Raw genomic sequence first — 26,246 nt, forward strand, 5'->3', positions numbered from 1 at the left:
TAAGAAAAAATGCAGGAGATGCACCCAGCTGAAGTGCGTTTCAGAAAACAAAATCTAGTTAAATGTAATCATAATAGTGATCTTCATTTACAAAAAGTGAAACAAGGAGGTAAGATTTATTCTTGGAATGATTCTGATTTAAATTAAAGATTCATAAAGTTCAGTAATTAAGTGCTTAACAGAAATCTATGTGATGTTGATAAATCGTTTGTTACATTTGCCACATGTATAAATTTGCTGTGATTTATGGCTCACTAAAATTATTTTTCTGTGATTTCCCCTTCTTCCTATTCACCCTAACCCTATTTTCCTACCGCAGCAGTCATAGTTTTATTGTGCCTGTTATCATGCTTTGCTTTGCTATCATTGAAGATATTTATTCAGTTGTTTGCGTGAAACATAAGAAACAAAAATATGGAGAGTGTTGAGGGAAATATGTTAGTCCTACTATTGTCATATGCTAAAAAACTAATAGTAGTATGAAAAATAGAGCTTCTTGTTTATTAACATCCTGAATTTAACTACCGTGTTTATAACGTACTTTGAAAACATTTGGGGTAGTTTTTCTTAAAAACCAAACCAAAACAAAACCAAACCACCCCATCCTAACAGATTTAAGTAAGAAGCACAGTCTTAAAAAAAGAAGGACAAAAAAAAAAACTACCATGGTGACAGTTATTTGAAGGCATGGTGAAAATGAGGCAACGTTACAGAATTTGTAGTGGATGGAAAAGAGCGAGGAAGATGATGCAGCTGGTTTATGGCCATCCCACCAGTTGCCAGCTGAAGACCTTGCTGTTGGCCGAGGCCATTCAGCCTGTGTGATGGTTCCTCTGGACCAAATGCCATTGTGATGTCCCCAGTAGTGTTCTGGTTGTCACCTGGTGGGAGCTGCCAGAAACTCATCACATGCGTGAGATCCATGAAAGGTAGGCTCGTAGTTTCAGCTGCTGCCTCTGTCTCCTTGTGCACTGGGTACTTGTTAGTATCCCCTACAGGCCCTGAGGAAGCTTCTTCCAGACTGATTTTGTGGAGAGATTGAGGTTCTGGTAACGGCAGGTCCTCAGGAAGATGCACATTGTAACCTTTAACATCCACTTTTATCGGTAGATTCTTGAGGGATCCTGCTGCAAATGAGGTAGAACTAAGGTCATATTTATTAGGCTGATGAAGGGTCAGGTTGGCAGGAACAGCTGTTGAGCATGGTGTGGGATGGACAGCTGGAAGGCTGTCTGCACAGCCCATCCTTTGCAAATGAGGAGAAGGTTCAAGAGGAAGAGCAGTTTGTAAGCTTGGCTGGGAATGAAGATGTGAACAGTTGTATTCCCCTGATTCTGAACTATTCAAAATCCCATTATGCACAGAGACCCTTTCAGGAAAAGGGGACAGTATGCTGGCATCTTCCTTCAGCCTGAATGGAAAAAGCTGGTCAAGGAGACCCACTGAGTCACCGTTCTGCAACCTGCTCTTCAGCAGTTCTTGTGGATGAGTCTTCCTCGTATGGCGAGTCAAGTGGTCCTTCCGCCCAAACCTCTGGGCACAAAACTGGCATAGAAAGTCTTTGCAGCCTGTGTGAACTACCATGTGACGCCGCACATCTTTACGGGTATAGAAGTGACGCTCGCAGTGGTCACACTTATGTTTCTTTTCCTTGGTATTGCCAGTTGGTTTCCCTGCGTGGCTTTTGAGGTGTTCCAACAAAACTTCAGTACCGCCAAACTCCTGGGCACATACCCTACAGGTAAGGTCCCCACTGGTGGCCGCATGAAGAGCCAAGTGTCTCTTATAGCCTAGCTTGGTGTTGTACTTCTTGCCACACTCTTCACACTTGAAGGCCATCTTGTTAGGGTCATGAGTCTGAAGGTGATTCTTTAGATGGTCTTTCCTGTGAAAGGTCTTTTCACAGTAGCCACAATGGTGAGACTTCTGTGGAGAATGAGTGGCTGAGTGCCTAAGACAAAAAAAAAAAAAAAAAAAAAGTTATTTGCATTTACATTCACTCTAGTACACAGTGCAGCTTCAAGACCTGAAAACACTGGCACTCTTGAAGGAAGGCATTTTCACAAGTTCTCAGATTATTAGTAAAAGCCTAACTTTTTTTGGGGGAGGGTGTTAATCATAAAGCAGGCTAAAATTGCTCAACATAATGTTTTTGAGTAGCCACCGCAACTGAGGGAGATTAGTTTTCTCCAATTCTGCCACAACAGGGACAAGAAAAACTGGAACTCAGGGATTAACTGTCACTAGGACACTCAAGAGGAAAAAGATGTCCTTGTTTTTTTCCCCACACACCCACCAGAAAAGGATTGCCTTCAGAGCTGTACCTGAGCAGTTTATATTTGGAAATGAAGGCTTTTGTGCATCCGTGCTGTGAACACTTGTAGGGGCGCTCCCCTTTGTGCGCATAAGTGTGGCCTGTGAGCTTGTCAATGGAATCAAATATCTTCCCACAGAGTCGGCAAGGGTAACTGTCTGGCTGCTTCACTTCTCTTCCCTTCAACAGTGAAGACCGGCCATTTCTCCATTTAGGTATAAACCTCACAAGAGCATCGCAATTGCTTCCTGAGCTGGCACAGCTAAGCTTTGCAGCAGAGGAACAGGAAATGGTCCCGTAGCACTGAGCAATGCTTTTGCCTAATGCTGCTCCTCTCAGTTTCCCTTTGAGTTTGCTTTTTGCTTTTACAGGTCCCAATTTATTTGGTGGTCTGAACCTGGTGGTAAGGACTCGGTCTTTATGGATGCACTGGTGAGATTCTAGCAGAGCAAAAGTTGCAAAAGTGCTTCTACAGCTGGAGCATATCCAAGGGTCTACAGGCTCTTTCTGCAATGAGAACAGAAACAGGTCTTTCTTATTAGCCGTTCTAAGGAAAGGTCATATTCTTCTCACTGACCCTACATCTTCTCCTGGGCTTTCCCAAGACCTGTTGTTGTCCTTAGTGATATTTACTTCAATGTACTACCACACAGGTGTTCAGCTGGAAATGGATTCTCTCTAGGAGTCTACAAACTAGAAAGAAAAAAAAAATGGCTGGCTAAATACCAATTTCCATGTTATTGTTTCGCATTTACTGTAACAGTCCTGAGTCCTTCACATTTGTTCATCTGTGCTTACTGAATTTCAAAGTCTCCACATTTGTTCCTTTTATGGAATTACCCATAAAAGCAGTTGCAAATTGTACTTTATCCTTAGACTGATGTAATTTATCTGCCATTGCAACCATACAAAAATTGGGTGCGTTTCTGCACACCACTGTAGTTTAGCTGTACAGGATTTCCTTATGTTTTGAGCTGACTCCATGCTTTACCAGACGGTAATGGTCAATGCCTCCAGGAGAGACTTCCTCATTTATCTCATCATTTGGCATTAGACTTTCTTAAACTTGATAAGAAACATCTTAGGTGTGGGGATCTCAAGCCTATCCTGACTTAGAGGCATTAAAACATAAAAGTTTTTTGGCAATCAATGCATTATTTGGAAGTATGATTTCTGTGGAAATAAGAGCTCTACTGGATTCAGTTGAATTCACTTTAAATATTGATATTTTTAAAATTCCAGTGAAAAACAATTACAAAAAAACCCCAGTCACTGACGAAATATACTTCCAATTAATACATGACCATGTAGTTCCTTAGCTGTCTCTGTATTTTACTTAAGCTTCTCATAAACTGTCCTTACTTTCCCTTGCTCTTGGGCTGGCTTGCTGTGAAGAACATGGTGAGTCTATATCCACTCTATCTTTATTTAGAGAGAGAGCCCTCCTCTACCTTATCTGCGTCTGATGCTGTGGCCCTCCCACCCCTTCTTGCTGGTGTATACTCTAAAGCCCTCATATGCAAAGGCAACAATGGGGTTACTTCCCTTCCTGGAGCACCTCTGAATTCATGGTTCTATCATATTCCCTGTTTAACATTTCCTCCTAGCGTAGGTTATCAATCTTCACAGTCATGTTTTCAAGACTTACGAACCTTTCCTATCAGTTTAAGGATTCCTACTATCATACAGAGGGAAAGGTATTGGGATTAGAAAAGAAGGGTTATTGCACAGGAAAGACTGAAATAATCAGTGCATTATCTGACCAACTGGTCAGAGCATAACAAGGGGGAACTGGTGAAAGAAGTCTGAGGCTAGACGGCTTGGTTATCTACAAATTAATCCCAATCTTAAGTCTTTCCAACACACCCCACGGATGCCACTTACTTCTGGCTATATCTAATGGCTCCATTGGATTACAAACACAGGAGAGGAAGAACAGCTTTTCTCTAAGTAGCTGTTTGGTTAAAATCGCTCTTGGCTTTGTGTTAGCCTACTACTCTATGGTCTACTCTAGCATTACCAGAGTTACATAAACAGAGAAAGCATGTAAATTGTAATTTACTATGTCTGCTGATGACTTGAATGCAGATTAGGGGTACTTACTGCTACTGGAGGCAAAGGACAGATGTCAGATTCTTCTTTAATGAAGACTGCAGAAGCTTCCATAAATTTGGCATAATCGGCAGCATACCATACTTTCAATTCTGTGTGGGGTTCAATTGGCTGTGAATGGAAGGAAATAGTACATGTTTACTTGTGCCAATTTTCCTATACCAAATAATACTGAAGATTGGCAGGGGGGTGTGTGCACAATTTGTGTCCTTACCCAAGTTGCATTCTTTGAATCTGTTTAAATTACTGGTAACTTAGTTTCAAGATTCAAGTGCTTTTTGAGCATTACTATCACTAGCATTTTACACCTTCACAGTTTCTAAAAGCAGAAATGAATACGTACAGAGATTTTTGGGGGACAGTAGCAGGAGGAGTGCCTCAGCCCTCATGACCTTTGCTCAGTGAGATCTATTTGTCTGTGATGTCCAGACATCCAGCAGTCTTTCCAAGCAACATCCCATGCCTATTCCTCGATATTTTGAAGCCCGCTGGACCCACTTAACTATAGGGTACAGGCAAAGGAAAAACGCAACGTGAATGCACAACTGCTCGGATGCCTCCTGGATGTGTCGTACTCATAGAGCGTAGGTGCAGAGTCTGATCAATACATGGACTGCAAGTCAAACTTGCACGTTTCCATGCGCTGGCTCTAACGTGCCAGGCTCACTATGCGTGTGCTTTATTGTTCCTCTGCCCTCCTTTCACTGAAGCCTTCCCACACAGGACTAAGGGAGCCCATAACCTGCAGTCTCGCATCCAGTCATGCCTGCACAAATCTTTCCTTGGACTGGACTATGACCTCCTCTGACAAATACTTTCAGTCAATAATACAGCAAATAGAAAAAGAGAGGTGTGATTACACTCACTGGCTAAAGATCCATTAGTTATTTAAAAGCAAAGGAGAAAACTAACTTTGGGGTCATGATTTATATGACTCCCTGGCCCTGTACACAATTTTCTTCATCTGTAATAAAGAACAACATTGTTGCTATAGGGGTAGAGCCAATCTGCACTGTACTTGTAGTTTTATTTAAACTAAGCTAAACTAGTGCCTCCAAAAAGAATTAGCCTGGAAGGAGAGCAGCTGAGTCTTACTCCACAAAATGCGACATCTTAAAATGCACTTATTTTATAAAATTGTTGTTGGATAAGCATGGCAGGTGAAAGACAACTTAGACTGTGAATGCTGACAGGTAATTGTGTGTATAATGTCGAAAACTGAACTTCTGAACTCCCAAGCACAAGCCTGCTTGCTAACTACAACCAGTATGGGCTGGTTGTATGTTTTGATAACACCTGGCCTAAACAGAAATGGTGTGTGCTGAATTCTCCACTTAATAAAGGACACAAGGCAGAGCCACCAACTAGGAGGCCCACCATGCATTGTGCTCCTGCATATAGTCTATTTAGATGGAGAAAACCAAGCCTGGGGAAGGTCCACAGAGACAAATGCCTGGGGATGCCCCAGGACCTTGGCCAGTGACACCTGAGACTGGTACCCACGAACAGCTGCACAGCATGATACTGTCCTGACTTTCTACCCGACATTCCTGGACCAGCGGCGATCTCCTCTGCGGGAAGCTGAGACCTAGTCAATGTGACTTTGGAGGGAGAGCAACTGCATCAGTATGTGAAATAGTCAAGTAAGGTAAAAGCTCTAATCTCAGCAAAACTGAGATTAAACACCAGTAGCCAAATCCACTACAAGTTGTCATTTACTCTGTCTCACCTGTGACAATAAGAGAAAGCTACGGCAGGACCCATGTGAAGCTCCCCTGTGACCACAGACAGCAGCTGTAGATGATTTTTACTTCCTTATAATTCTATACTTTTTTTAAAGCACGTATTTTTAGGGACTGCGGTCATTAGGTCAGCAAGTATGCTAAGTGCTGTTAGCATGCCACTTACATATAAGCTTTTGTAGCTGCAGTTTCATGTCACTGAAATCCCATCTCTCTGTAAAAACAGTGGGGAGATGAGCCAATCCTTCTACTCCCAGCTTAACAGATTTTATTCACAGTATCTTGAGAAAATATCTTCATAACCAGCCCTAAGGCAGCCTCACACCGTGACCAGCAGGGTGTGCCTAAGTGTAGCAAAAGGCTATCGCTTTTGCTGACCAGGACAAAATCTGCAGGATGCCACAGTACCGTGAACAATACTGGGACTTAGGAGAAATAAAACCAAAGTAATTCCCTATGATACACAGCACAGTAAAGGTTCCAAGACACATTCCTCATCCTAAGATACTCTTCATGTCAGTATATAGGATGCAACTCTCCATTAATGCCAATGAGCAGAGTTCTGCTGAAGTCAGCAGAGAGCTGGTTCAATAGTATTTAAGTTATACTGGAAATTGTGAGTTACCAGTTCATAACTACAACTTCTTAGAAAAGCATTTGTTCATGCTTCCCAAATATAGTGTTATTAATCCTGTCAGTTCTACAAGTATAGTATGCATTTAAAATCAAATTGAAATCTCAAATGGTATGGACTGCATCAGGATCTCAAATACAGCCTAAACAATGTCTCAGATTAGCATATGCTGTTTTACATTGATGTTCTTTTTTAAAAATAATTATTTTAATACTAATCCAAAAGCAATTATACTTCATACTGTTATAAAAGACTTTGAAGGTGTAAAATGTTATCACTATTAACTTATTGTCACATCATCACTGTGTGGTAAATATTTTTCTCACTGTGCAGGTGGAGAAACAAAAATGGAGGAACAAAAGTAAACACTACTCTCCCACACAAATGCGTGCCAATCTTGGAAATGAAATTGAAATGCTGGATATTGATCGCACAGTAACTTCTTTTGACTAATATTCTCTCTTTTTTTAAAATTTTTAATGTTGCTCACAATGATATCCAAGCATTAACTTAAGAATAAAAAAGGAAAACAACGAATGGTCAACATATAGACTGCAGTTTCCTAAGTGTACAAAAGAGTAAGTTCTGATTAAAACAAACTTTGCCTGAGAAAGTGGCCAAAAAATAAGACTGTATGTTCCAGCACCATTTATAAATACAGAGTACTTCGTTCTCTCTCCTCAGATGAAGATGCAGTCCAGAATCTCTAACATAAACTGATCATTTCATGGCAACATTGCAGTATTGTAAGTTCTGCAGTTAAGTCTTCAGATTTAATGAAAGCGGAAAATAGTACGTAAAGATTCTACTTAGCACCCTGTTCCTGAGCACTTGGTAATGTGCTCAGAATACAATGTGTGTTTGAAAATGTAATAAAGGAAAGGAACGTGTTTGTTCTTTCCAGGATGAAGTACTGTTGAATGTAACAATGCTAGATAATCTCACCATGCACCTATCTGGAACTGAAGAACTTTACAACATTCACGTTTAAACATCGCCATCATGAATGGTATTTCTGTTTCTCTCTGCTCAGTTTCATCACTACCCACAACAGCAAGTACACACCACCTTTTACTGGAAAACTCCATACACTGCTTACTTTACGACAGATTAAGTGATATAAAAGGTGGTAGGTAATAAAGATCTAGTTGGCAGAATATAATCAGTCTTTCATCTGTAAAAGGGTTAGCCTTTCAGAACTTTTGCCTATCAATTTCCATTTGGGTGACGGGTAAAGCAATGTGGATTTAACTACCTTAACAGTTGTGAAGTAGACTTCTCCACAGTGCTGATAAGCCACAAGAGTCTGTTCTTCTTGGTTCCGGGCTAGCCGGACAAACATCATCCAGTTTCCACAGTCTTCATTGGGAGTGTCCAGAAAGTACTTCCCTCCATCTTTCAATACCTGAAACAAAGGGGGAGGACAGGAGAAAGAACATGATAAAACCAAGTCCTGTACAGAGGCACATTAGTTTTCTTTAACTTGGAATCGTGGCTATCAGTTATTTACCCTGTCTTGGTCGTATGTCCTTTGAAATAGCAGTTGTTTTAAAACAGATCACTCTTAAAGAATACCAAGTGCAAAAGAAAGTGAAGAATGAATCCCTGCTGAGGCACCCAGCTACTAAAATAACTGTAGGCCTTTGTAGGTATTTCCAGTTTATATTTCATCATTTTTATGTTATATAAAGATAATATTATAAGAACTAAGTGCAGGCAGGTAGAAAGATAAGCTTTATGCTTTAATGTACTTCCTGAGTACTTGATAATCTCAAACGTTAGTGCTGTGTTAGTGCTACATTTTGCATGGAACAATCGTATAACGTGTGTAATAAGTCCAGAGAGGTAACATACAATGTAATGGCATTTTAATAGTCTTCTCTTTTTCCCCTTAACAATGCAAAAGTAAATACAAATTAACAACTGTGCCAGAAAGATCCCTTTCTTTTTGCTTTACTTCATTCTTCCTAGATTCCTTTCCAGGAGAACGCTTCTACGAGGCAAACGCTCCCGACCTCATACAAGACAGTTGCTTTTCTGCAAATACACTCTCAAACATGGACAGCTGAAACTGCACAACACATGTCAGTACAGCATGTATCTGTTTTACTAACCACGTAAGTGAGCAATTAATTGCAAAACAAGTTACATTTCCATTGCTTCTGGGAACTATTTTATCTATCTTTGTCATGTTTCCGATGAAAACACCTGCCTGTTGGACAAGTTTGGTCACATACTCAGAATGCTGCTAGGGAGAAGTGAAGGCAGCTACTGCTGTCATGTAGGAAATCTGGGACCCTGGCCTCCTCTTCTGAAGAAACAGTCCATTCATCAGCCAGAGCTGTGCTTATCACTGTATACTTTTAAGCAAACGGGGCTGACTGATAGAGGATAGGGTGTGGTTTACAATAGCAAGGAAGGAACTGGGTGCTTAGCTCATCCATGCTCGCAAGCTTGTTAGAGAAGTACGCTTTCTGCATTTGTAAGAATTAAAGTGTCTCATAAAAAGACGGAAGAAATTTAGTTATGGAGAAGAACAAATCTTCTCTGGTGTCAACAAGCCATGAAAATCCCACAGAAGGACAGTGTTAGTTTCCTGGCAGACCATTCACATGACTTTCATGAGCAAATTAAGTTTACAGCAATTACTGAAGTTATTACTTTTGCTCTCAAATGAAATTACAGAAGTATCAGTATCTATGCCTTCCTCCACAACAGACAGTGTTTTCCAGTCCCAAGCTTCTGGAGAAAGCTCAAATGAAGACATAAAGCATGTCACAGGACAGCTGCTGCTGGTCCCTTTCTCCTGGGGGGTGAGAGGGCCTGATATGAAATGCAGGCTCTGGAAGAACCGTGACCTGTCGGGAAGTCCTGACAGAGGCTGTGGCTTGACCACAGACTCTCTGTGTGACAGAGAAGTGTGCCCAGGCACGACCCCATGCAGCAAAATGCAGAGCAGGGTGTAGAGGATCATGATCAGTTATCACTCCCAAGGAATTCCTGTGGGAAAGGATGTGCATGCAGCTACGTCTAAGCTAGGGTGGTCCTGGGAGGCCATTATTTGTGCTGGATAAAGTACAAACAATAGTGTCACGGTCCAGATGAGATGATCAGTACCTGCGCATGCAGCAGGGGATGGTACCAGCCCTAAATAACAATCTGACTAAATAAACTGAGTTAGTGCCCTGTGTGTCAAAGTTTATACATAATAACATTATTAAGAAGTGTTCTCCCATCCCTGCACTGCTAAGCAGCTGCCTTAGTGCATATTTCTGCCACTGTTGCTAATTCAGTGCACAAACTTAGCTCTCCCAGTTCCATGGTATCAAGCACTAATTCTGTTTTATTTGGGAAGACAGTACTATCCTTGGATACCTTCAGTAGCTGTGCTCTGAAAGTTTATCAGGAGCTGTTAGACTGATAGGTAAATCACCCTGGAAGTGGTAAAACTAGAAAGCAGAAAGGTAAACTTCTAGAAAACACAGCATACAGGAACATTTTGGTACTTCAGGCTATGCTGTGCAGTCTAATAACACGATTTAAATTCATAGATACAGATCAGAAATACAATTAATTAATTAGATTTGAAGGCAAATTGACTGGTTCAAATACATAAATACATATGAACTGTTAAAGACACATATACACTTCATAGTAAGTCACCGGGTTTTTACCTGCAGGACTAGCCTGCTCTCATCATAGCGCGTCAGTTTTGTAGACAGTTGACCAACATAAGGACCGAACTGCGTCCTCTTCTGTATTACTTTCTTTGCAAATACTCCAAGGACTGTGAATTAAAAAAAAGACCAGTCTAATATTAATATAAACATCACAAACTATTTCTTGTATATTTACAGTTGTGAAAATGGAGATAAACACAACAGTGCTGAACACATGAATCCTTCTTCTAGACAACCCGGGTAAATAATTCTAACACAAAGAATCTGAAAAGGATGTAAAAAGGTACAGAGACTTTTAAAATGGGTATTACATTGAATATAAAAGTGTCTAAAATCCATAACAGGATATTAAACTGAGTATGCAACACAAATGTGCTGATACTCTTCAATCTACAAGCTAATGTTATCACAGTGCTCTGCTTGTTGGCATAATTTACAAGGTTGTTCTCTCCCAATATGAGCGGAGATAATCTGTAAAAACACAACATTAGCCGTCTTAACCGTTCTAGTTATCCCCCTGCCTAATACTAATGGTGTGACACAACAGGCACCTTGTCATTCTCCTTCTGAAATGCAATCTAGGCAGAACTAATTTTACACAGGTAGCTGTGGAAAATTTGCACACTAAGGATGTAGTTCCCTTGTTCAAGTTTGGGCATTCAAACTGCCCGGCCCTCCGACCAAAACAACAGTCTTTCTATAACATGAACTGAAGATGCTGCAATAGGTAAGTTAACCCCCTGTGTTCCTCTGAGTTTGCAGCGGGTGGGTGAGGGATGTTATTTACCATTTTGTTTCTGACCTCTTACTGAATACTCTTTCCTGTTTTGCATGTTTAGGGAAAAGAAAAAAAACCATGTAATACTGCATGGCTGTTACTATTAGATACGAATTCAACATTCATTAAACTTTTATTGACTGAACAGAGCTAACTGATTGCTCACAGCTAAATGTCACACCAGCTGTGGTTAATGTCCTGCTGTCACCCTATGCATTGAGGTTACTAGAAATCAGTCATAAAAACCAGTAGCTGAATGTGAGCTTTAGCTGCGCTCAGCTGAAAATAAAGTAGTCTTCATACTGTTAATGCCCAATGATTATGCCTTGAGTTATTAATGAAAACAAGCCAGTGTTAGTACTTTTGCCTCCTCTTTCTCAAATGTGGGGAAAAGAGATAAAATACTTACTCTGCTGGTTTCCAGCTCGCAGCTCCAACACTCGCAAAGTGAGGTAATGAGGTAGGGTGAGACGGGCTCGGCTAGGAATAACCCTATCTTTAGCCTTGATGAGTGGTCCGTGGAGTTTGCATTCTCCTATAAGGCTTTTACCGCAATCCTCACACCCTACAAATCCAGAAAAGGGAACCTGTTACTAAAAATGACATACTGCTCTCCAATTTAGTCTCTCCTAATTTTGTCACCTTGAGAACACATCTTGAATTACCAATGCTTTTCTTCACACCACTGTTCTGCGTTAGGTAGTGAAAAGATTATCTGCAAGCCAAAACTGAACTAGGAAGGTTTGAAATAAGACCTCCAGTTTGTGCATTCTCTCCTGTGCAAACTGGTGGGTCCTGGCCTCCAAAGATTTATATGCGTGTTCATTTGGAGGTGTCACAAACCGTGCCTTTGAAGACTAGGATGGCAGCAAAACTGGAGCTCGCAGCATGCACACCTATAAATCAAGGTGCCTATATTTGCATAGAAATGAGAAGGGCAAAGTTTGCTAGTAATAACCAAGGTAATTTGCAGAGATCCAAGGAGTCCAAGAAAGATCACTGTGACTTTGTGAGCCTGCACAAACCATTCTCAGTAGAAGACGAGACCTCAGCGTATCATGAAAAATGAGTACGATGGGTCTTACAGTCACAACTCAGTTGACAATCACGCAAGGGCAGCCTTCTCCTAGACCGTGCTGCCTGCGGAAGTAAGCAAAAGGGGCACGCCGCATGTCCCAGTCATCGGTTCACAATAATGACATCTGCAGGCTGAACACACAAACCATCCAGAGAAGTCATTAATGAGAAATACATGTCTGCAAACTGACTTTCCCCCAGCACAGTGAGGTATTTGTGGTTCAGCGTAGCTCAAACTGGTTGTCAGGGAAACTCATACGGAGCAGCGACACAACTGAGCAGTGAGACTCTCCAGCAGAAGGTCATCCCGGCACTGGTGTCACACAGGGCGACGGGAAAAAGGGGACTTCTTGCACAAAACCTTTTTATAGACAGTAGAAACCAAGCCAGCAAGCCAACAACGCTTTACGACCGAGTTAAAAGCAAAAGCTGATATTGGTCATCCACGACTACCTCGTTTTCTTTTACTTCTGAAAACTCTGCTGAGCAAATCTAGTCAGTAAGCGGCAATAAGCAGCAGAGGAGGGGAGGCAGAACAGCCAAGAGAGTCCAAGGGAGCCACGGGACACTGTAGCAGAGACTGGGGCAGGAGAAGTGAGGCTTCACCACAGACGGGGGCTCGTAGCCGAAGAGAGGACAAGAGAAGCGTAAGGGCTCAGGAGACACTGCCTGGAGAGACGTCGGAGATGGTCTTTGAGAAAGGACGGTAGCACCATAAATGCCATATTCTGGGTAGCTTGAAAATGTTTGTAAACACAAGCAAGCATTTGACTAAATTACACGCCTCGAGAGTCTAGTCCAAAATGTCCCCAAATAAGCCTGAAGTGTTCCTACTGAGTTCTTTGGGCTCTCCATCAACTCTAAATGAGGAGGTAGACTTGCATGGCAGGCACTGCAGTAGTCCATATTTTTCAATAATTTGGGCACCATGTAATAGTTTTCTTTTGCCATGGCTCCCAGACTGCACACCTGCACTATGAATAGCTGAAATACATGATTTTTTGTGCTAGTGCTACAGATAAAGAACATGGCACTCAACAGCCATCACCTAAAATGCACAAAAAATAAATAATACAGCTGCTTTTTCTTGTTACACACTGTTTTATGTACCCGAAAGTCCTTTACAGCTAGGCTGCAAGAAAAAAAAATATGTTTTCTTGGTGATTTAACTTAATTGGCTTTTAAATAAATTGCCAACAATCTACGTCTTCTGAGGGCAACAAAATTATGAGGGCTTCCTGAGCTTACCTAGAATAATAGCGACTTTGTCTCAAGTCAAACAGCTCCTGCTCGGAGTGTCGTTGTATGTAAACTGCTGAAAAACATTACCAAAACCAAAATGGAGACAAAGAACTGCTGTTAGAGGGAGGATGTATCTAATCGTAAAGTACACGACCTTATCAAGCCATGCCATGCCTCTGTGATTCATCACTACCGAGCTCCTGAGCAAACCTTCCAGCCGCCCTGGGGCAGTGCCCACCGCGGAGGCCCCAGGGTGGGCAGCTCAGTGAAAGGCTGGAAAGGGAAAGCAGGGAAAAAGGGTCTCCTTTGAATCGGCCTCCAAATTCGGCACTAGTGCCCCATTAGCTAACCCCCCTTGGTCCTCCGGATCCAAGTAAGGTCTGAAACGATTCACGTGGTATGGGTGCTGGGGAGGCACTCCTCCAAAATCAGGGACCGCTTTGCATCCAAACAGGTGCTAAGCATGGCACCGAGGTTAGGGGCCCCAGAGACGGCTCCCCAGGTGGTACGCCCAACCGGCATGATGAAGCTGTCAGCTAGCACGGAATGAAATTAGCTGCAGAGCTGGAAGTGGTTTTTTGAGCACCTTGCTAGTACGGCTTGGGATTCTGACCTGGCATCGCTGCACGGCACCTTGAAATATCCAGAGCTGCCCAAGGCTTGTTCTAGGATTTTCTATGTTTCATTACATGGGATATGAAGATAACTGGATGCCTGTTAAATAAGTCAGTCATCTTGGAATTACATTCGCTGCACAGTATTTCTGACCCCACACCAGCACGTTAATATCCCGACTCTGAATTTATTGCACACTAAAAATTGCCAGAAGCACAGGACTGGATCACTGTAAATATAACAACTTCAGGGACTACCCTGGGGAACAGGGGCCTTTGTAATTTCTTCCCCCCAAACTAACAGCGCAAAACTGTCAAGTTCACATTCTTCCTCCAAGATAATTACAGACCAGGTCAGGATCCTTTGTATTTCAATGCTAAATTACAGATGCCGTTGGCGAAGGAATGTATGCATTATCACAGCTGCAGCATGGCACTGGTTTGCAAAGCTCACACAGATTTTATGCCCCCTTTTAACTCGGCTGCTTAAGTAAAATGTAATTTTTTCAACAACAGCCTCAGACCACACTCTAACCTGTTCTGAAATACGGAGCATCCAGCTACGGAAACAACACACACTTTGTCGTATTAGCACTAGGAATGAAATACACTTGGTTAGAAAAATCACTTTCTGTGAAGAAGATTTTTTCTGCTTTTTGCTAGGCACTTTAGTACCTCACTTGATGCTTTTACAGTTTCCCTGCCCCCTTAAATTGTATTTACACAAACAAAATTAATGGATTAGATGTCATGTTTACAGGAATACTTGATAATGTGCAAGCATGCAAGAAAAAGTAAAACTGCCTCCATTTCTCTGCTTTGCTGTTATTTAGACGAGCAGGCAACAAAAAGAAATAAACAAGATTCACAGGAGTTACAAGCTGTTAAAGAACAGATCGTGTCATTTACTGTATCTTTAGAGCAGCAGTGCTATATTGTCCCCTTAAGGGTACTTCTTTGTTCTTTCTCTATGTCTTTGCAGCGATTCTGAAAAAGTTCCAAATAATGCCTTTTTTATCTATCTGTAGATAAAACAACACAAGGAATTGATCCTGTAGCTGGTAAGATTTTTATTCTGCTGAGCTCCAGTGCAGCAGCGGGGAGGCATGCGTACAGAAGAGCCCAGCACGGGTGCAGGTGCAGACTCCGATCAGGTTGCGGGTGTGCAGCCACCACCTTATCACACAGACGAGGTGCTCGTGCCCTGCGAATCGCCGCTCGTGCCCTGCGAATCGCCACTGGACGGGCTAAGAGAAGGGTACGTCTCCTGCACACCCCCAGCCTGCTACCCCTGCCCCTGAATGCATCTGCTCCCACTTCTGCCCAGCCATCATGAGGCACGGTTGGCAGCTATGGCTTTCCTCTGCTCTTTGGGTCACTGCAAAAATGACACCCGCTGCTTGCGAGACGCACTCCCACCACATGGGCTGACCGAAACACTGGCAGCCACGTTCCCAGGGAGGAGAACGGGCTGTGCAAGTGGCTCACCTGTACCGTCCTCACCATGCTGGTGCTTCCCCCCAGTCCAGGTCTAGGTGACAGCTCTCATTTGCTGCGGACTACAGCCTGGCAGGCAGCCTCAGTGGCCAGCTTGCCTCATCCTCCAGGCGGCTCTGGGGCCGGCCACGCTGCACAGGGACGAGCTCCTGCGGCCAGCAGCAGCCAAGCTGGCACGGCAGCTCGGGCCAGATGGACTCGAGCACAGTTAACAAACTCGGGTTTCCAAAACAGTGTCACCGTCCGAGCGCCGTGCCACCCCCACAGGCACAAGCCCGGCCTCGGGGAGAGCTCATTAGCGTGGGCAAGGAGCCACAGGCTGCAGTTACACAAAGTCCGGCTGCAGAGATAACGGGAGCTATACATAGCCATACTAGGAACTGCAATCACTGTCATGATAGCTCAAACATACCACCAGCTCCTTAACCAATCAGTGGCAGAACACCACTTTTTAAAACCATTTTGCTAAAAACAAGATGCCTATCAGGGAGTCCTTCCTGCGTTTTCTCCAACCTCTACTTTCAAGCGAGACTTTATGGTACCTGAACACTTCAGTGGCCCACAAGATGCCTGTGGTATGATTTACGTGCCCTGTGAAGACAGAGGTAAATGATTCCTTTTAAAATGTCCACTTCGAGCAAAGACGCCCTGTGAGAAACAATCGTCCGGCTGAGCAGCGCTCGACATTTTCTGTGCTGTTTTGCAGCATTAGCATTAGCTCCCGTGCGCAGAAGGAACAAAGATCAGTGTACACAGCCCTCCAAATCCTAGCCTAATTACAATCATAAGATTTGCATAGCAAACAACAGTAATTTATCCCAGAGTAAAACTGTACTGCTCCATTAGCCTTGTTCAGCTTTCATGTAGAGGAATGCTGCATACATACCTTGTGGACATTTTCTGTCTAATATACATTGCATGTGCAGTGTGCGAGTCTTGATTCTTCTTACACAAAGGTACACGAGGTTTTCCTGCCCTGTGGTTTGTTCTGCAGCACTCCTCACTAGAAAAGCTTGAAAACCTTGTTCCACAATATAATTTATTTGGCAAAAATTCAAAGTACTCAATTAGCAAACAGTTAATCCCAAGTTATTTTCCCATTATTGTGGGCCACCACCACACATTTTCTCTGTAAAAAATGTTTATGAAAGAAGCCTTTACGTGTCTTAAGTTTGATGTGCAAAGTGCATGTACAAAGGAGCTGAAACTCTTAACTGATTAATAATTCATTCTATTTACAGTATAGTAAAATAGAACTCGTTATAATTACCAGAATTCAGAAGATACAAATTTTATTCAAATCCCAATAACTTCTGATATTTTGTCATGCTAAATTTTCTACTGATTGATTTTCACTTTTTAACTGTAATAACTGATTCCGTAGTCCAACACAAAAATAGATGAACATTTCTTCAATGTCTTCTTTCTGTATCTCTTCTATCTTATACAACAAAACCTTGTAGTAGCAGAGAGTTACAACTGCTCAGCTCTGCACAGAAAAAAGAATAAATAAATAAATCAGGAAACCACACTCCGGGCTGACTTTGCAATCTTAATTGCTCACCTGAGCAAAGACTGCAAACTTGCACATTCATGCACCACACAGCGTATTATTTGGGAAGCAGGTATTGTATTTTCCATAACCCCGCACTCAAAATAACACCTCCCAAAAAAAGAAGGGGGGGGGGGGGGGCAGGGAAGAAAGGAGATTTACTCCTAAGTGCTTGAGAGGAAAACTTTCCATAGATTTCAAGCAGTGAGTTCCCACATCTTTGACACAGGGAGACCCTGAAGCTTCACAGCCTCTACCTGGTGGCACCAGCACAGACACTGTGGGACATGCTGCTGGAGCAGCACGGGCTCCCCTGCTGAGGCCTTGCCCAGCCGACTGCCCTCCTCAGGCTTGCTGGCGAGTGGACCAAAGCCCCTGAGATGCTGGTGGAGGGGGAGGAGGAGTCCTGGTCCTGCGCAGGGGTGAGCGGCACCCTGCGAGTGAATGCCTACGCCTCTTTTGGGGCCCCCTCTCCCCAGGCAGGAGAACAGTAGGTGGTTAGCAAACACCCCAGCAATCATTCTTAACGTTAAACATATTCATAGGAACGTGACTTCGCTCTACTAAAATGTAAAACTTAAAAAATGAGTTACTATATTTGGAGACAGAAACAAAAAAATAAAACAGCAAACATGCCTTACTGCCACGCTATACGTTCAGCCAGACCAGCAGGTTGAGCTAATTCCCTAAAACTAGGACCCCGCACTGCAGGTGAGCCCAGCCCTTGGGCATCCTGACCCAGATGCTGATCTGCAGTGACACTTTTCCTCACCTCGCCTCCATCCTCCCCGTGCCCCTGCCTTTGTTCCCAAGAGGAAAGAAGATTTGTAGGGAGGGTACATCCTCGGGTCTCCGAGGATGATCATCCACCAAGGCACCCGCTCCTTCCTCACAGCAGTATGATCCTGTCCAGCATGGCTGTTGTTATGGAAGGATGCCTCTAGAAGGGAGACTCAGCACTTATCTGACTGTAAATAAATCTTCTAATGCAAAGCACACGTGTATTTTCCTGGCAGACACAAGTTTAAGTATGTAAATTCTTTAGAACTCCAAAGGTATTTGTTATACAAACATATAAATGATAACAACTATTATGATTCATTATTAGTTCCTAATAGGGAGTAATCATGATGACAGTCGAGCACATCTGGGAACAGTAAGTTTTTCGCCTGGCAGCCATGAAGTACTATGACAGGCATAGCCAGAAGGAACTTAACCAGCCTCCCATAAACAGTCATCCTCCCACCAACCCCGACAAGGCCTTCTACCGTGCTCCTTCTGTCTAGCAAATCTTAGAAGCAAAACAGTTTAGAGAAGCCTCAAGGAGCGCAGCCAGGCTGTGAAATTCGGCAATGTGACTGCACACAGCAGCTTTAGCAGGATCCCATGAAGCCTGTGCAGCAGCAGGATGCCTGTGCTCTGCTATATCTTACAAGCTTCACAGCTGAACAGAAGTTACCTTCACTGTTTGAACGCCTGGAAGGGCAGTACCTTATAGGACTTTCCAGCAAACTTAAAGGAAAAAAAAGAAAAAAAATCCCAAACCAAATAAACAGCAGGGAAAGTATGTAGGTGTGTTTATCAAGCTTAACTTCAGTCTGCAGTCTGAGCAACAGGTTTATCAAAGTTCTTGGTAGGTTCATTCATCTAAAAATGACTTGAGATCAAAGGGTTGATTGATTGATTGAAATTAATTTAAAAAAAGAAATCTTTTTCTGGTTATTCTTGGGACTAAAACGTACGTGTCACATTTCTGGTACACCACATGGGGTTTGGTTGCTATCAGAACCAATATACATAACGAGCACAGTTCAAGTGAAGTCACTTCCCGTAGTTATACGTAATAGCTTCTAATCAGCATGAACAAAGAGATTTCTCTCATTGCTGAAAGCTGAATACATTTCAAACAATCAAACTGAAAAATGCAGTCGGATTTTTCAGGTTTTTTTTTCCTTCTCTCCCCCTCCCTCCACTGGCTTGGCATGAAGTCATATAAAATTAGATCCAGAAACAAGGAAGGAGGTTAACAGCAAATGCACAGAAACAACTGCCATTTTTTTACAAGAAACAGCCTCAGTCAGCGTAGCCTGGTCCTAATGCCCAGCAAAAGCTTCCTGAGAGCCAAACCTTCCTGTTGCACTCCGCTCATCTCCCCGCACAGCCAGCAGCAGCTGGTGGTGGTGCAAGGCTGTGGCTCCTGGCTGTGACACCTTCTTGCTTTAGGTCTTCACTAGCACTGTCCAAACTGCACTGCTTCCATACCGCAGACAGCAAAACTAAAATCCCCCTGTCCACAGAAATACTGACAGACATCAAGAGAGTCATATTCAAACTACTCACAAGCACCCTGTGGCTCCCAGGCCACATTTTGGACCCCCCCAATCTACACCTCCCACAGCACTAGTTTTACCTCCCACAGCAGAATTAGCCTTAATTGGTCTTGAGCACTTTTCTTTTGGGGAGATTTTGGCAGGCTGGTTGATTTATTTTAGTGTCAGACCTTTTAGTGGATAACACCAATGCTACTGTTGTAATTTAACACAGACACCAGAATCTTCTATCTTTGTTCCAGCAAAAAAACCCCCAAGCACGTATGTCTTCCTAAATGTATGTATGTATAAATACACATGCACGCAGCCACACACACCATATCAAGTGCATTAATACAGTCGACAATTTTATTTGTGGCAGGTCAACACCACAGTTTCAATTGTGATAAACAAAGTACAGCGATTCGAATGACTAATGCTTAGTATTAATTAGCTGAAATATTTCCAACCCTTCCAACATTCCCTTAAAAGGGAACCTTAGATTGGGTCTCTCCCTCCTTCACTGAACTTGGTTGTTACTGGCCACCAAGTCCAGATGTCATCTGGAGGAGACTGGTGGAGGGCTCAGTGACAAAAGCCACCTCTCCTTAGGAAACCAGCCCAAATCGATTCTTGCTCTTACACTTGTGACACAACTTTCAACACGGACTTGCGGGAACTTTCCCAGCAAAGACACTAGTGGCTGGGATATATTTCCAGCTGCTTACTGGTAGAAAGAACCATGCAGGTAGACACGCTTTGGAGAAGGAAATATGAGTTTAGTGTAGGACGCAATGAGGAAGCCTGACATGACAAGAGCGAAGAGATGCTGTACTAATCCTGCAGCTGGAGAACCTGAGGTCTTTAGAGGCGCTTATAACTAAATGAAGCAAGCTACAGCTACCGGGAATAAAAGCACAGCGTAAAAACCATGGGACCCACTTCTGCAGGTAGAAGTCCATACACTCGGTTCTACTGCTGTGCGAATAGCCACATTATGAAAGAAGGAAGTCCGTGTGGAGAAGTGAATACACAGACACTTAAGACTGGTGGGGGCTGAGACCTTGGAGGGCCAATCCTGAAAGAACACTCCAATCCATATTACATTCAGTGGAAACTGTCTGAATAAAACTGGAAAATCAGTTAACCTTCTCAGTGAACCGTCCAAACCTCCTACTAGTATTCCAATTCACCCATGAGAACAAGTTGTGGTTTTTTTTTTACTAATGAATCTTAAAGCATATATTTAAAATACTGAAATGTAGGAGTCGTCTTTTAAAAGCATTGGGTTTTGTAAATGAAGGGTCATTAACAGCTTAGCAGAACAGCTTTAGCTCTTACTATGCATCACCTTCATAACAGAGGACACAGCCAACAACTTCTGTTATTACTTGCCTAATTTCCAACATGAAAAGGATGTTTGATTCCCAGCTTCTCTGGGAACAAAATGGGTAGGAGACTCTCATCCTCAGCCTTTATGATCCTGTTAAATTATTCTCCTCTCTTAAGGCATGAAGCAATTTCTTTAAAAAAAAACATAGACATTGGGAAGCTCTGCTGCTGAACAGACACAAAAATGTATTTCTGTGAAAAAAATACTCACACGTGCAAGTGTCGTATCTGTGTTTCCATTTACTTGTTCTCTTTTTCCTGAGATCTAACATACACTTCTTTTTCTACTCTAAAGACTTTCAATGGGAACAACAAGATAATTATCTAATGTCTTGGCTGATACTGTACTAAAAAAATTATGTCCACTTGAGCTTCTTTAACAGACTGATTAAGAAAGGATACTAAAATTGGCAGCAACAGATTAGGCAGCAACATAGTACATTTCCCTTACAATAACTATTCTCCTCAGGCATAAGGACATCCTTGAGTCTAGTTCTCTAAAATAAAGAATTACAAAAGTATGTGATTATAGAGTATTATTTGTGGGTTTAGAAAAAATGGCAGATTTTTTCTGCAGATGAAGCACTCTAAACTCAGATTATAATGTATCTCCATAAAGCCCTATTTATTCTCCTGTTAACAGTGATCTCAGTTTGAGATAAAATAAAATCCAAACACTTTTTCTACATTTGTTTCTGATTAATTTGTAGTTTCTTTAAACTATTTCCAAAAGACACAAAAATAAAAATAACAGTAGTCTCTATTACTAGAATCTAAGAAGGAACCTTGCATAGCAAAATTGCAAAGAATTTGCTTCCGTTTTCACACTTTCCTAGCTTGAAGAACAAGATCAACAGATGGTAAAGGCATCACCTTGGGGGAAATGCGCCATTCCTCAGATATGTATTTGTATAACCCTGGTCATTTAACATGCATATTTACTTAGAGGTGTGTATGATCTCACATATCCCACTTTGTATTTGGTATATCTTACTCTATTGGTTGGAAATAAATTATTTTATTCTCCTTCCACTTCAACATTGCCAATAGGTCACAACGATATTCATATTTTATAAAGACCCTTGATGTTATAAGAGGCAAAGGGACAACTGTCTTGCCAAAACATCCCCATGTACTTCCGTACACACCTCTGCCTAAACACAGTCCAGTAAGTTAAACATAACACACTCTGCCTTGCCTTGTTGCCCATGTAGCAGAGAATAAATGCCACCTTCCGTGTCACACGTGAACCACCTACTTTCTTCTCCGTTATACTAATGAAAATAGCTCTGCCACTGAGCTTTCCATGACCATAATTCTTCACTGTTTACACCATTACAACTACCCAGAAACCCTCACCGGTCAACATTTTCATGACACATCTAGACTATAGCATTAAAATGACCTACAAATATACCTCCTTTCCAACTTAAATATTAACTTTAAATCAGCTTTAGCTTTAAATTTTAGTGGCTTCCAATGTCTATCATGTATAAATACACATAAGTGAGGCCAAAAACCACTCTTGACACATTTGGATAACAATAATGACAATAGAGCTCACAAACACCAATATCAGCCTGCCTGAGCTCAATATTTTTACCTCTGTCAAAATTATAAATGCATTTGCTTTTTTTGCATTTCCCTCTGAAAATCTTGGAAATTTAAAGGCAGACGCCACAAGCAACAATGTTGACACTGCAGTTAAGCAATGTATTTTCAATTTCAGGATCGCAAAGTACTCTAAAGGAGGCATGTTTGCATATGGAGCCCCAATGCTTCCAAGAAAAACAGATAAGTTATCTGCTGCAGAGAAGAGCAAAATGAGACAAAACTACTAAGATTACTAGCTCAAAGACACTCAAAGCAAAAATGCCAGACTGAGGAACACAAACTACTCTGATAAAACGTGAAACTTCCCAAGCACTTCCCCTGAAATGAGGGGATTACTCAAGAGGTTTCAAACAACTGCACAAACGCACAGACACTTTGAAGCAGGTTCGCAACACAAAACCAGCAATTCCTACTCGCAGGACAGCGATTATTCCGTTTGGAGCTTGCCCTTACACTTAAACTGACAAAGGAAGAAATGACATCACTTAACTTTTTTTCCTGCAGTCACAAGTTGGCCACACCTGAAAGTTGTAGCTACTTGAACTCAGAAACCTTTTTCTTCAGTCACCCCAGAAACTAATATAGAAACTCTGGCGATTTGCTCTCCTGTTTTCAGTAGAAAATTTACATATGAATTACACACCAAATTCCTTTGGTCTGATAAACTGTTCTGGACTCTCATGAAGAAAATACTGCTTCTTCATTATCATCCTCCTCTTGCTATTCTTTGCTGTCTTTACAAAAAAACTGTACATCTAAAACCAGCAAGCATAGTGGTAAGTCCATCTCTTGCCTCGAGTCTAGGCATAGAAACAGAGGTTTGGAAATATATCCTTACATTTCAACAGCTTTTAGATTCCCAGATTTTCTGCCAGACAGGCCTGCTTGTTAGTCACTGCCTTGTGTGTAAGTATGAACGCAGCGATTTGTACCAGTCAAGAAATCATCTGATGCAATTTGGCTGATTCTCAAAGACGTAAAGAACTGCATATAACAGCCTACATAAACGACTGATGTTCAGGACCTGACTGCAGCACCCAAATACCGAATTATTTCCTATTACTTTTCATATTCATTAATCGCTATTAGATAAAGAACAAATGAACAAACACAGAGGCTAGAAACAGCACAAGAGTCACTTAGGTGTTTCCCATGACAGAACATAATTCAAACATTGTTTTTGCACTCGAGAACACAAATGCAAACATTTCATAATCACACTACGTATGGGAAATCAAAACAATCCTTACCTTTTTCAAAATAGCTTTTTTAGTAAAAAGTCAGGCTATGCCAGTACAAGGTGGCAGGAGCCATGCCATCCTCCTTCAGCAGACTTTTCCAAATGCCCCTGTGTTCAACTAAGTCTAACTCCGCTCTGTTTTGTTTCCCCAGGAGGACCCATTCAGCACCATGTGCTCCTTTTCAGCTGTCAATAAACAGAAGCGGTGAATTCCCCGGCGCTTCACAAAGCTAGTTAGGCATAGCCATTCATTTCTTCAGGAAAACAGGGCATTGATTTCAGCAAATTCCCAGGGAGCAGCTACAACAAAGGGATCAAAGACCCACCTCCTTTCCTGCCCGGCTTTGGCCAGCCAGGCCGAGAGAAGCAGCGACAGGTTTCCCAAAGAGCGGGCTCCAGCCCCACCGACCACCGCGTGCTCCATTCACACCCGTCGCCTTCCTACGTTCCCGGGACAGCCCCCGGCGCTAACCGTGACAAACCCCTACATTCAGGCAGCATAATATACTGCACGCTAGTTCATCCAAGGATAAAAAGAAAAACAAGCTCCAAGGGAAGTCCGTTGCTTCCCTGACCGGCCGAGCCTCAGTAGCTGCCAGACATTTTGCAAACTTCTCTTTTTTTTCCTTAGCTTCTCCATCTAAAACAGAGAAACACTTGCTACCTCAAATTCATCGTGCCAAAACTTCACTGGGACGTTGGCTTTTTCAGTTTATTTCCACAGGCTTGAAGATTTAGGTGCTCGAGTTTGAGGTCTAGCTGCAGCAGCCCTTGTATTGTGCAGCCATGACATTTTCTTTGTGCAATTTGCCCCAGACTGCAGCATTTTTTTCCTAGGAATCTAAGGGGGTTTGTTCTGCTTTGGTTAGATTTTTTTCTTTTTAATTATATATCTAGTCTTCATTAATGTGACCTGGAACAGGATTTTTAATCCTAGAATTTGACTTTGTATTGAACGAAGCATTAGTGAAAGACGATGCTGTGGTCAGGCTTAGGTTAGGCTACATGTCTACCACTAAACAGTAAGAGCCAGAGACTGTTCCCTGGTGCTGAGACTACCTGGCATCAGCTCCATGTGTCTAAACGCTCCTCACCTCCTTCCCTTTTCCCTCACAAACACTTTGGTTACATCCAAATTCCTTACCTGGAACAGAGCCTGGTAGATGTTATCCCCAAAACACACCTTGCTGTTGCTTGTTAGCATAGGCCAGTACTAAGCTCACGGGCTGGCTCTGTACTATTTGTTTATATAAAAACAGTCATAAAGATCTAGAGTCACTTCACATCTGCACAGATTTGCCATGTTATTCTTTAGCGTTCTCCTGCGCACTGACATTTTTCCAAGGCACTACGTGGTTGTCATGAACCCCACATGCATGTGTACTCCCAGCAGCTGGAACCTGGAAAGTGCCCTCAGCACTGGTACTGCCTCAAGGCTGTTCACACATCTTCAAGTGAGAAGACAAACGTCTGTCCCTCTAGCATGACCGAGTACCACAGGACCTGCCACAGCGGAAGCAGTACAATACTGAGAAGACTAGGGACAGGTGGTAGGGATGACTGATCATTGCACATAAGATAGCTGAGGACACAAGGAAATACAGAACTGCAGAATTATCCTAAGTCGCATGAGTCTTGTGGAGATCAACTAGCCCAGCCTCTTGCTGAAAGTAGGCCCTTAGATTAGCGTTACCCAGGGCCCTGTCAAGCCATATCTCGAATACTTCCAGTGTGGGAAATTCCACCACTTCCCTAGGCAGCCTACTCCAATGTCTAATCGATCCCAGAGTGAAAATGCCCCTTACATCCAGAAGCATCTCCCCTGAGGCAACTTGTGGCCATCGCCTCTTGTCCTGCCATGGTGCATGCTTGGGGAAAGAGTGCTTCCACCTCCTTCTCCATAACCACCATTTTTGTACTGGAAGACCATGACTAGTTCCCTTTGAGCCTTCTCTTCTCCAGGCTGAACACACCCAACTCCTTCAACCTCTACACAGGTGACAACTTCTCTAACCCACTGATCATTAGGAAAAGCATGAGAGAGGTGCTGACGCTGAGCTGAAGAGAGAAAAATGAAACTGCCAGGGCATAAATTAGCTAAAACAGTCAAACCAGCTTAAACATCTGAGTAGAGTTGAGCAGTCTTAAGTGATTTCGACCAGGACCACTGTGCAGTCACCCTGCCCTCTCTCCTTTCTTTAACATTTCACTCCTGACAGCGGTTTTGCCTGTTGTATACAATACAGTCAGGCATATGACATTCCTCATTTTAGAGTTCTCCGTATATCTAAATGGCACTTAAGCATGCCCCAAAATTGCCAGTTAGCAGATAAAGCTCAAAAAATGCACTTTCACAAATAACTTAATCTTGAAGTACAGATATCGCTGCTATCTGCCAGTAAGCCACTGATGTTTTTATACTTATTAACTGATTACAGCTATTGAACAA

The 26,246-nt window shown here is 42.5% G+C and overlaps 1 protein-coding gene across 8 annotated transcripts in view; it reads right to left on the minus strand.

The window, feature by feature from the left end:
• PLAGL1 (PLAG1 like zinc finger 1) overlaps positions 1 to 26,246 on the minus strand; it is a 61,518-nt gene that overhangs the window by 13,796 nt on the left and 21,476 nt on the right. For all 8 annotated transcript variants that reach the window (XR_012041515.1, XR_012041517.1, XR_012041516.1 and 5 more), the window contains 6 exons: positions 11,670 to 11,825; positions 10,477 to 10,589; positions 8,058 to 8,207; positions 4,418 to 4,537; positions 2,325 to 2,821; positions 665 to 1,951 (listed from right to left, as the gene is read on the minus strand). Coding sequence is in view for 5 of the 8 variants with exons in the window: in XM_072856008.1 (XP_072712109.1) it covers positions 676 to 1,951; positions 2,325 to 2,821; positions 4,418 to 4,537; positions 8,058 to 8,207; positions 10,477 to 10,589; positions 11,670 to 11,825 (2,312 nt within the window). In the remaining 3 variants the exon portion in view is untranslated. The remainder of the gene's footprint in view (positions 1 to 664; positions 1,952 to 2,324; positions 2,822 to 4,417; positions 4,538 to 8,057; positions 8,208 to 10,476; positions 10,590 to 11,669; positions 11,826 to 26,246) is intronic.

Source organism: Ciconia boyciana, chromosome 3 (genome assembly GCF_034638445.1).
Source record: "Ciconia boyciana chromosome 3, ASM3463844v1, whole genome shotgun sequence".
Lineage (NCBI taxonomy): Eukaryota > Metazoa > Chordata > Aves > Ciconiiformes > Ciconiidae > Ciconia > Ciconia boyciana.